Genomic DNA, 12,005 nt, shown 5'->3' on the forward strand with positions numbered 1-12,005 from the left:
CCGCTGATCAGCGGTTCCTGAGCTGAATTTCTGTTGGCTCGCTGAGTCAGGAGTGTTCACTGTTTTCTATATGCACTCTGGTGGCGATCTGCTGTAACTGCAGCTTAATGGAGTCGAGCCTAGAAATCATTTCTATAGTCAACAGAAGGGATGGAGTGTAATTATTTCCAATGTCCATTCTGCCACAGAAATAAAGAGAGATGTTTTAAGAACCTTTTATATGAATACATTTCCCTCATATAAATGTGCTCAACATTTATATTAAATAAATATTTATCATGTATCAGGCCCATGTGGCTTATTTTGTTTCCATCTTTACAGATGGATCCAACAAAGGTGAAGAAACAAAGGAAGGAAGATGCTGGAACTTCAGAGGTTTGTGTTTTTGTCATTTCCTTCATGGCATTTGCATCATTTCACTATGTTAATCTATTATTATTCAGTTTTCTGACTTTAATTCTTTACTTTATTTACAGCTGGATGACCATAAGCATAAGTTCAGAGTCAAATTTGGTTCAGACAGTAGAGAATGCATGGTTTACTGTAAAAAACAAGGAACTGTTCTTCAGACAATAAAATCAGAGCGACCCAAAGAATATGACGAATTCATAAAGAAATTAGGGAAAAAGGAAATATCAGATGAAAATATGATAATTAGTTCGGGTGAAGGGAATGATTCCCACATTGTTGCAACACATTTTCCTTGTTTTTGTGTGAAGGAAGGAGAGTATCTGACAATAACCACATCAGCCAGAGTGGTTGAGAAACAGACAGAAGAGGTCAGTGCTCTCCTAACAGGAAAGTGTTTTGTTTTCTTCATCGATAAAGAAGGAGGAGAAAACACCAAAAGTAAAACACATCTCATTTTTAGATGCAACAGAATTCCTGTACAGTTTAGGTATTTCTGTGTTTATGGGGCAAAAGGGATGACAGTGGAGGAAGCTGTAAGACGGGACGGTCGCTTTGTTGATGGCCTCACAAACTTCACGTTGTCTGATAATGAGAATAAATTCACTACAAAGTGTACAGAAATAGTTGACAACCTAGATGGGAGGAAATTCCAGATATGTCTTCCAAAAACGGGGAAAACAAAAGCAACAAATCCACCACAAGTAGTTCAAGAGCAAGACTCGACACAACAGACCAGCCAGGAGGAGGAAAATGCTTCTGCATCACCCAAAGTACAGAACATTGAAGTTAGAAAGGTTCTAGAGTATGCAGCAAAGAATGGTGTCAACTTAAAGATGGCAATAGAAAAATCAGAGAATCAAGTCGACCAGAAGGAGATCATTAAAATTCTGCGGGACCAGTTTCCAAGACTGAGAGAAATAATGGAGAGTAGATTCACTGATCGTTCCTATAAAACAACCCTGAAAAACCTGAAAGAGGAAAAGTTTGGAAAGGTCCAGCAGTCTTTCAGTGAAGCTCATAGACTTGAGAAGTTGCTGAAATTGGGCAAATCTGTCTGTAAAGTCCTTGTTAAGAGAAAGGACTTTATAGACGATCAGGGTTCTGATGTTTGTCAGGGAACAGGCTTTGTGCTGTTTGACCGGTTTGTCCTGACCAGCGCACACCTGTTTGACAAATGTGTCCAAGGAAAGAACCTGCTGGATCACATATACATCTCTGCTCGATTTCAATATGATGATCTTGACCCAGAGACAAATTACTTTTACTTCTATGCTGAAAAAACTTTTATTGACATTGACAATGAGCTGGATTTTGCTGTACTGGAGCTCAAAACTGAGGGTCAAAATTTCCTCCAAAACAAACCAGACAATGTAAAAGTACCAGCAGGGCTGCTGGACAGATTTGGTCCACTTCCTGGAAATGGAGAGGCCTGTCTTATTGGACACCCTGCAGGAAGTGTGAAGAAAATTGATCCTACATGCATCATTGAGCCAGAAAAGAGAGAAGAGGCTGTTAATGATCATTTAGCTCCTCATGAAACAACTTTGGTTACGATTATGTCAGTCATTGAAACAATTAAATCTCAAGGCATTGGGAGCATAATGGTTGGTGGAACTAAAGCTGATAAAGTGGAGACTTACAACACTTTCATGTATCATGGAGCTTCTGGCTCTCCAGTGTTTGGTGCTGATTGCAGAGTTTTTGGGATTCACACTGGAGGATTTACTTACGGGTTTCAAAGGCATGAAACGAGTGTTATTGAGTACGCCCATCCTCTGCTCACTATATTTGAAAAGTTTGTGATTAATCTGATAGAAAGTGGAAATGATCAGATGTTGGAGAAGGTTAAAGAGGCAGTGACCAAGAACAAAAACCTTAAAAAGATCCTGGATGATCTTTTTCTCCAGGATGAGCCGATGGAGGAAGATTAGGCCAACTAGAAATGATACAAGTTCAGGTTAAACGTTTCTGACCAACATATTTAACTTTCTCAAGGTTCAGAAATTTATTAGCCAGACCTGCTAAATTCCTGCAGTCACAGAAGACAGTGACTAGGCTGCCAGTCCGTTTCAGAAAAAACAACCATTTACACATCTTGGATAGATGTGGCTCCTATCCAAACCTGCATTATCAGAAAGAAACCTGAAAATATGTGGACAGACCATCCAGCTCCATGTAGAAAGGTCCAGTAAAGATTTGAGTCCATGACCTGGACAAAGTTATTAGGTATATTTTCTTACCTCCTGGTCCACTAACAGAGATTCTTCACAAGAAACAACAAATCAGTTAAAGATTATCTGCTCCTCCATCCGTAACTCAGTCTCTGAGGTGCCTATCTACGCCGGTCATTGGGTGAGAGGCGGGTACACCTTGGACAGGTCTCTGTCCACATTAGAGACCCCTGACCTCTTATTTGTTGCCTTTTGCACAGCAGATCGTTGGGTCTCTGAACAGGTTCTTAAATTGGTTTAATTGGTCCTGAACAAAAAGAAAATTAACTCACTAAACAGCAGATATGAATTCATGATCTACAAACTTTCTGTTTTCCTCTTGTCATGCTGCTGCTGCCCAATAATTTCCCAGTTTCAATGTCAATAAAGTACATTATCTTCTGTTTTCCTTTGACTGCTGAAGGCCAAAGATTAAACCTGCATCTGTCTTTTCTCTGGCCAAACTTTGATGATTCTTTTAAATCTCATCCAGATTATTTTCTCAGTGGTAGAAATTACTTCATTTATTCCCAACCAGGTTGTATTTTTCTTCAGTGATTTAATGAAATGCAATCAGTTAAAATACATCTTCACTACTGATCATATATTTCTGATTGTACTATTTTGTTTTTCCATATTCAGATCATTTTAAACCGTCTGTAATTCATTCATTTTCATTTTCATTTTCATTATTACATGTTACTGTTCTGTCATTTAAATGTAATTTTCTCTTTTATTCAACAAATAAATATGAAACCTGTCAGTTTACCGACGGCTTCTAATCAAATGTCTCGTACTTTTAGTATAAATGTTAAATTTCCAAGTTTGGGTTGAAATACTTTGCTTTCATAATATAAAAAATAAAGAGTAATATGAACTATTCACTTTAATTTCAAGTAAAACAGTTGCTGTAAATCAACATAAGTTAAAACAAAATATAAAACAGACATTTATCCAGTTTATTCATTAAGTAAATATTAATCAAAATATTTAATCGTTGACAGAAAAAGACCATCGTAAAGATCTTAAGAAAGCTGAGTTGTATTAACAAAGTGATGTTTTTTTAGACGTTGAAGTGAATTAATAGAAATTGTATCTATCTTAAGGTGAATTACTTGAAGAAACAGCCCACCATGATTAAGTTCTGAGTTTATGACTCAGTTCATTTTACCACAAGTTTAATCATTTCTCTGCAAGACTTAAATGTCTGTCTGCCGTTCGCTGTGATCAAGTTCAAGGCCGTCATGAAACGTGAAAACATGAAGATTTTCAATCACAACATTAATATATGGCATGGCTACTAAATGAACAGAAAGCAGCTGGTGACATTTTAAGAAGAAATGTGAGATGCATAAATGCAGAGCTGGGGTGTTTAATCCTAATTTTCCTATGGTTGAAGAGTGAAACCGTTAATTCCCAGCTGCACCTGAATGCAGCAAATTTCGCGCCATTTCTTCTTCCTTTACATCTGTCGACAGAGAGAGAGAGAGCGGAGCAGAATGCACCGCGGTTTTCTGCTGCACAACTAAAAGCATTTTAAACTATTTTATCCTCCGTTTGCCTCATTTAAAGACCGTCAGTGTTTCTTTTCTCTTCAGCTTTTAAGTTTTTCTGGTTTTTACTTTATTTCTTCACTTTTTACTGCATGATTCAACCCTGCAGAACAGCCGCAGTAAGTACAAGATGTTTATAACAGAATAATTACAGCTAAGCTATACGAGCTGATTACATGTAAGCGAAGTCAGATAAACTCATATTGTCAATAATTCATTGTTGGCTTGATTTTAAAGTTTTCTGGTTTTAACAGGAAAAGTTTAGAAGTTCCTCAGTATTTCAGAATTTTATTTCCTATTTGCAACTCATATGTTGCAACATTTGAGTTGCAACATACGAGTTGCACATGTTGTGTTAATGCCTGTGTGAAATCGTTTTTAAATAGGTGAATCAAAGTAAAGCTTATGGAGATTTACTGTGTTTCCGTGTGGGGGAGGGGCTGTCATGTCTTCCTGTTTCTCAGACATCTGAGGACCATTTGACTCATTTGGACCATCCAACTTGAAACTGTCCTGCACGACACATCATCTTAAGATACACAGTATAAAATGAACACAGTCATTTAGTGATGTTTAATTTGTTCATCCCAAAGACGAAGGCAGAGCTGTTTGGTAAATGAATGGCTCAGATTATTTTACTGCAAGTTTAGTCACCTTAGCAAGACTTAAATGTCTTCCAAGACTTAAATGTCTGAAATGACATTTAAGACATTTAAGTCTTAAATGTCTTGCAAGACATTGTCTGGAATTATTTACATAATCTGTAAATAAGTTACAGAGTCTGTAATTTATTTACAGATTCTGAAAGTGTGGATTGTAGGCCTTCATATAAACCAAAAGAGAAGTTTAAAAAATAACATCAGCAGCTGACGTACAAGCAGAGAGTTAAGCAAAGTTGTAAAAAACAAAGAACAGTTCTCACTGACAGACTTGAGTCCTGCCGTTTATGGCATAAACCTTTCAAAATGCTAGTGGCTTCCTCCATGCTCCTGTTTAAAGCAGCTCTTTTAATTTTTTCTTTCCACCAGTTATCCATCATTATTGTTAAACAGTCTTTTGATGAGCCACCTGAACGTGTCACACTTTGAGCTGGACTCACGTGAAATAAACATTTACATGACTGCAGACCCCTGGGGCTCTGGGGCCCACAGTTGGAGAAAGACGGCGTTACATCAGCAGCAAATTCATCAAGAAAACAACAAAACTTCATCTTCTGAACTTTAATGTTGATCTTTATTGTTTTAGTTGCAAAGCGCCTCAACTTCTCAGCTGAAAGGGTTTAAAACCAGAAGTCAGGACATGGTGAGTCCTTCTCCACTAAAAACTGTTACTGGACTAACTTATATCTCAGTTTTTGAACTCTAATTTTATTATTGTGTTGGCAGATGAAGACACCAACGAAGAGAACGCAAACAGAAAACAAAATGGACAAGAAGACCGGCTGTGATAAAGAAAATGTTAGTAAGACTTTGGTCATTTCTTAACATTTGTCATATAAATATCTGCATCTTGTATAGGATCAATGAGCAGCTGCACATGTTAGTTATTATTTTATATTTTGTTCTGTTCATCAGATCGACCCTGGAAATGACTCCAGTCCACCCAGGAAAAGATGGAGGGCCTGTCCAGGTTTTCAGGTGAGCTGCAGGTTTAAAGATCTGTTTGACTCTACATCAGTAACTAATTTCTGCTGACATGAACCTGTTCTGTTATGCTTGCACATGAAAACTGTAAATGCTACTAGCTTCCAGCAAGAGATAAATCTACCTCTGACTAACGGCACCAAAGACACATCAGTGGCAGGACCGGCCCAGGCCTCCATGGGGCCCTAAGCCAAATGTGGTTTTGGGGCCCTCTAGTTCTGCTAACATTGTGGACTGGCTGCAGTCAGCAGTCCGATCATTAGATCATTCACACACCTGCTGTAAACTTGTTGCATCTCTGGCTGTTTACATTATATACTATAGAATATATATGGCTAATTGATTTATGACCAGTTGATTTCTGGGCGCCGATGTCCTTCATTTTGGGGGATCATGATCTGCTGATACTTACATGTGAAGCTGATCTTATCTTCATCAGCAAAGCTTTATAACTCAGCCTCTGTCCTCTTCTGCTCTGCAGTGAGAGGTTTGACTGACAGGCCCACCAGGCCTGAACGTTTACAGTTAACAATATTCACCCCACTGTGGCAACTCAGTGACTTTCTTGCTACATTTAGCGACATTTCAGAGAAAAAAATATTGATATCAGTAAAAATCAGCAGGTCAGGCTTTTTAAATATCGGCACCAGGAATCGGCCAGAAATCTGCAATCGGTGCAGCCCTACACACACATTCATGACATTCTTTGATTAAATAAATTTCTCTTAAGCATAACTCCAATAGCTAAACATTTTATTTACACCAGGTGAGTCTTTCTTCCCTGGAATGTGGACCGGGACTGGTACCGGACTGATTCTGAGCTTCCAAATGATTTTAACAGAAGTTTCACATAATTTAGAAGTTGATGTAAAAATAATGTTTGTTTGGCCACAAAATGCTTCTGCTCAGCAGCAAACAACAAATCCTAGCTACAGCATAGAGCAGCTCATCCATGTAGCCTGACGTAGAAACATTTAGCTAGACGATGTCAAACATAGACAAGTTTTAATTATTGTTATCAAACTCGGCGTTTTGAAGCCAAAAATACCTCAGAAATATACAGAACCACCATGAGAATCAACTCATTTAAAGTTAAAACTCAGTTTCACACAAACACAAAGACCCTAGCTTAGTCTGGCTGTTGAACTGGACCGTTCAAGCTAATTTTCTATTAGCAGCTTTACTAATCTTTACATTACTTTACATTACCAAGGCACTTTAAAATGAAACTTTATCTTGGTTTTTTTCTATTCTTCCTCCTTCTTCTCTCCCTCCCTGAACGATAAATCCTTTTTGACACATTGTTTTGCTAACTTAACTTTTGACCGGAGCTTTGGACGTTTTGATGCTCAGTGCAGCTCATGATACCCGCAAAGCGTGCAGTACCTACCGCGGCCACCAGGGGGCCCCAGGAGGAATTTATTTTTTATCAATAAAATAATAATTTCTACATACATTATCAAATATATACTATTGTAAAAACAAATCACTTCATAGTGAAAGTGTGCATTTTTTATATTATAATGACAGAAATTATTACAAAAAAAAAAAAATCAGCCTTCACTGAGGGGGCCCCTTGGTGGCCTTGGGGCCCGAAGTGGCTGCATAGTTTGCTTTTGCCTTGGACCGGCCCTGATCAGTGATTTGTTTGTTGCATTTAGGCAAAAACCCTCATATGACATATGCAGTCCAATCTACATGTTTTCATCTGTTTGATTTTATGCAACTTTTTTTCTATTTCTATGCATTTTACTATGTCTTTCCATACTGTTTATAAAACTTAGCAATTGTTGAAGTGCTTGACTTTGTGTTTAATTTGCGTCTTAATAAGGAATAACATAATGTCTTTTTGTAATATATGTAAAGGATGATTTACATATATTAAATGTAAATCATCTTCCTGGGTTTGGTGTAGAAACCCAGGAAGAATAATCTCTGTTATCATAGAGATTAATGAATGGGGATCCTTAAATAAACAGTAAAGATTGTGGGATTTTTTTATAACACCGACCCTGCCAAAGTCCTTCAAGAACCAGAAACACGTTGCCTAAAGGAGTTGATGCTGTTTTAAACATAAACTCACATGAATAATTCGCTAAAAAAACATCAGTTTCTTAAAATAATCGTATTTTTATCCTTGTTAGCAGGTGAAGTTCTGATAAGAGGGTTAAACGTGGAACCGTTTGGTACTAATAATCTAACTGGATGATCTAAGGTCTCCGATGGGCTGCAGAGTCAAACCAGGCCTCCTCTGGGAACCAGGGACAGCAATGATGGCAGTTCCCTGGTGGGTAGAAATGGAAACAGCTGAACAATTCATTTCTTGATCATAAACCTTAAAATTAACTTCCTAACCGATTGTCAGCAGGTCAAACCTCGTCCACATCCCACTGTTAGGGAGAAGAAGAGGACAGCAGGAGAGCAACGTTTCAAACAAGACCAGCTGCCTTACCGAAGAAAATATAAAACATGTTCTCCAACAAACAAACGAGAGACTGAATTAATGCCACTCAGGGGTGTTTCAGGTTCAGTGAGTGAGAGTGAAAACGTTCCACCAGGCTGTGAGTCTGAAACTCTGGGGAAAAAATATCTGGAAAACTCAGAGTGCAGAAATGACCCAGAGAACGAGGATTTTCTAAAACTGAAAGAGTGGGTGGAGAGTAGATTTCCTGTTTGTACCTTTGAGAAACCCCTCCAAATGAAAGAGGAGAACTTTGAAATGATTCAGCGTTCCTTTACTGAATTCTGCAGCACAGGGACACAGCTGGTAAATCCCTGCCAATCTGTGTTTTACGTGGAAATATGGGAAACCGGTTCCGATTTCATTTCTCACGGCACAGGATTTGTGCTGGGTGGCAACATTGTTCTGACCTGTTTCCACTTATTTAAACATTGGGAGAAAAGAAACTTAAACAGCTTATTGAAAAATCTGAATATTAATGTAGAGTTCAACTTTAATAATTTGGCTTATAAATCAAAGAAAACCTTTCAAGCTAAGTGGCGTCTTGGGATCCGTGATGTAGATGTCGCCCTATTGGAGCTCATCTATGAGAACAGATCCCTTACACAAGCAGAGCTGGAGGAAATACCTCCAGGTCTCCTGAAGATATTTGGACCGGTACCAGGTGGTGATGAAAGGGCTTGTATTGTTGGTTATCCAGCAGGAAGAGGAAGGAAGACAATAGATTTTACATTTATCATTAGAAAAGAGGACAGGGAGCAGGCTGTCACCTGTAATTTAATGTCCAAAAACAGTTATCTGGCTGTCTTCTCGTTTCTTGATCAGCTCCACAGGGACCCCAACAGAGATAATTATGTGACCTACAACACCTCCATGTATCAGGGCTCCTCTGGCTCCCCAGTGTTTGATATTTTTGGACGGGTGTTTGGTTTGCACATTGGTGGATTGTACATTGATAATCCCATTCCTAGTCACGGTGTTATGGGATGTGCCTTTTCTGTGCTCGAGATAGTCAAAAAGCTTCTGGGTGAGCTCCAGAAAAACGGCATGGAGGATTTGTTGCAGAAAGTTTTGGTGGTAGCAGAGAGGAATCCATACCTTGAAGAGATCCTTGAATCTGCTGGACTAAGACAAACTAAAGTTCAGGCTCTCTGTGTGGAGAATCAGGGGAAAACAGATGAAACAGGAAAACAATCAGAGTCTGAGGAGGAAATGGACACAAGTTAGGCGTTTAAATTAGATTTCATAAGACAAATAGCACATCATGCAGCACGAGATCATTTTAACCTATGAAGCATTGCATTGATTACATTTAAACACAAACATCTAGGATCATGTTGAATTTCATACACCTTGTATAAAATTAAGATGGTTAATTCAGTCTGAATATTGTCCATTTGCTGGTTTGTGGATTCATGTATGAGAACTAAATTATTTATCATTTTTCAAATAAAATGTATGAAATGTTTTTCATTGCTCTGATGCTGGATTCTTACCTCTTTGAAGAAATGCTGTTTGATAACAACCCGGTGATGGATCTGAGCTCCAGACTAATGTTTGCTAATCCAGAGATTTCTTACCAAACAGAACCAAAATAAACATGCAGACTGGAAGGAGCTGGTGCTAAAAGCTTCATGTGTGTTCAGGTACTGCAATACAAGCTAACAGAAGGTAACAGGTGCAGCAGGTCTCTTTCCTCTCAATGACACCAGGAAACAGTCCCACATATAAAACAGCTGCTCTGACTCTTATTGGTATGAGAAGTTAAGGTGTTTTTTTTTCTTTCATTTAATCTAAATTTCATATAAAACGTCCAGATAAGTGTAATAATACCCTCCAGTCATTCTTGACATTTTTTCAAATCCTGCAGAACAGAACAGAAAAACACCAGAACCTTTAAGAAACAGTTGAGATTTTTCGGTCCGACACTTTATCAAGTAATATATTTGACTCAACAGCGCCATCAAGTGGACAAAGCTGCACGCTGCAAGAAAAGAGTTAAACTGCAGAAGAGCGTAAAGTTATGTGATTATTATATTTAAAAAAACATAATTTATTATTACAACTGAAAGAAGAAAGTAAAAGGCCACAAGGTAAGTGACGTACAACAAACATTAAAGTTCTGAGTTATGAAACTTATACTTTTATCTACAAAGACCAGATTAATGTCTGAGAATGAGGTTGTATTGGTGCTGCTGCAAATTAAAATTATCCTGATAAATGATGTGTATAACAGGTACATTTTAATAACAGAATAAAAAATGAATAAAAATATTTTGTTTTTTGTTGGAAGTAATAAACATTTAAAGCGTTGAAACAAAAAAACCATCATAAAGACCTTAAGACTTAAAGTTCCAATTTATGAACAAAGTGATGTTTTTTAGAAGTTGAAATAAACCATTCCATTTTATTTAAAATGGAATGGTGACTAATTAACTTTCATGGGTCTCCCCCACACTTGGACCATTGCTGCTTTCATCTCCCGGATTTCTGCACTGTCATTTGTTTTCAAGGTCGGACTGCTGAACGCAGTCCGACCTTGAAAGTGAATTACTTGAAGAAACACCCCACCATTATTAAGTTATGAGTTCAGAACCCTGGCTTCACGCACCTGGACCAAATGATGCTCATTAGAGGCCTGAGGAGAACACTGACCTGCTGAGAAGGTTGTTTCTACCACCAGGGAGAAAACAACCCTAACCCTAGGTATGAAGGATGCCGGATCTCCAGGACCCACTTTGGGCACCACTAGTCTAGATGTTAAACAGTCGGATATTATCAGGTTTATTTAGTAAAATATCATGAAATGTTCCTGTTTCATAACCTTTGACCTTCTCTCCTCTGGTCTAGCAGCTTTGGTCTCAGATCAGCAGCAGAAACATTAAATCAGAGAAACATGAACTAGATTAGCTTTGTATTGTTCCCACATGATGACAGTGATGCAGTTTGATCTGATTAAATATTAGATTATTCATTATTATGGGTTGTTGTCATGAAGCTTAAGCACAAGTTCAAGCTGGAAGACTTCTGCCTCATTTGTTCTGCCCATCGCTGCGTCATTCTCTCCTCCAACCTCAGCTCTGGACCTCACCCGGCGCCGTCCAATCATCAATCAAGCTCTGCATATAAGGAACCTCAACCAGCTGCGTTCAACCCACCACCTCCCCTTCTCCACCCGCATCCTTCGACTCTTCAGGACGTCACCTGTTCCCAACCTCCAGCTGTCGGCCCCTGGGGGAGAGCATCCCTAATCGGTTTCTGGGATGTTCACAGCAAATCTCAGCTCAAATCATCTGCTGAGGCCTGAGCGCCGAAGAACTGTTCATTCCTGTCATTAAATCCTTTAATCATTCTTTTTTTCTCTGAGTCTTTCCAGATTGAAATGTTGTTGTACCATGTTTTCGGATCTTGTTCTTGGTTTTAATTCTGAGCCCTCAAAATGTCTCTGCACGGCCCTGCTGCCTTTAAACGTCTTTAATCCCTCAGGCAGAGCTTCGGATCCCATCTGGTACCAACAACCAGGCCACGTTCAGAGTCTCTTAGATCTTTGTTTTCCTCGTTCTGATGCTCAGTTTGAGCTGCAGCAGATCGTCTCAGCCATGTCTAAATGAGTTGCTGCCATGTGATTGGCTGATTCCACATTTATGTTAATGAGCATGTTACTCAGGGACTTTTATTTTTGTGGGCCCACTTCCTGTGTTGTCCCAAACCTCTGCCAGCTTCTTTA

At 38.7% G+C, this 12,005-nt stretch overlaps 3 protein-coding genes across 6 annotated transcripts in view; all 3 read left to right on the plus strand.

Annotated features, from left to right (window-relative positions):
- The window catches only part of LOC103149041 (protein FAM111B-like), a 58,948-nt gene extending 55,925 nt beyond the window's left edge, over positions 1-3,023 (plus strand). For 2 of the 3 annotated variants that reach the window (XM_016679656.1, XM_016679657.1), the window contains exon 7: positions 2,319-3,023. In XM_016679656.1, coding sequence (XP_016535142.1) covers positions 2,319-2,342 — 24 coding nt within the window. In that variant the 3' untranslated portion in view covers positions 2,343-3,023. The remainder of the gene's footprint in view (positions 1-2,318) is intronic. The other variant, XM_016679655.1, reaches the window with a different exon arrangement.
- The window catches only part of LOC103149042 (protein FAM111A-like), a 6,247-nt gene extending 3,224 nt beyond the window's left edge, over positions 1-3,023 (plus strand). Inside the window, exons 4-5 of the mRNA XM_016679653.1 lie at positions 322-375; positions 477-3,023. Coding sequence (XP_016535139.1) covers positions 322-375; positions 477-2,342 — 1,920 coding nt within the window. The 3' untranslated portion in view covers positions 2,343-3,023. The remainder of the gene's footprint in view (positions 1-321; positions 376-476) is intronic.
- Positions 3,024-4,112: 1,089 nt separating this feature from the next.
- On the plus strand, positions 4,113-9,891 carry LOC103149043 (protein FAM111A-like). Of its 2 annotated transcripts, none has more exons than XM_016679658.1 (6): positions 4,113-4,293; positions 5,420-5,476; positions 5,560-5,631; positions 5,749-5,811; positions 8,033-8,104; positions 8,183-9,891. In XM_016679658.1, exons 1-6 carry the CDS (start codon positions 4,267-4,269, stop codon positions 9,503-9,505), a joined length of 1,614 nt encoding a protein of 537 aa, XP_016535144.1. In that variant the 5' UTR covers positions 4,113-4,266; the 3' UTR covers positions 9,506-9,891. The 2 variants fall into 2 exon arrangements, with proteins under 2 accessions (XP_016535144.1, XP_007568120.1); XM_007568058.2 differs by having other exon boundaries at positions 8,186-9,891.
- Positions 9,892-12,005: the final 2,114 nt, after the last annotated feature.

This window comes from Poecilia formosa, unplaced genomic scaffold (genome assembly GCF_000485575.1).
Source record: "Poecilia formosa unplaced genomic scaffold, Poecilia_formosa-5.1.2 Scaffold217, whole genome shotgun sequence".
Lineage (NCBI taxonomy): Eukaryota > Metazoa > Chordata > Actinopteri > Cyprinodontiformes > Poeciliidae > Poecilia > Poecilia formosa.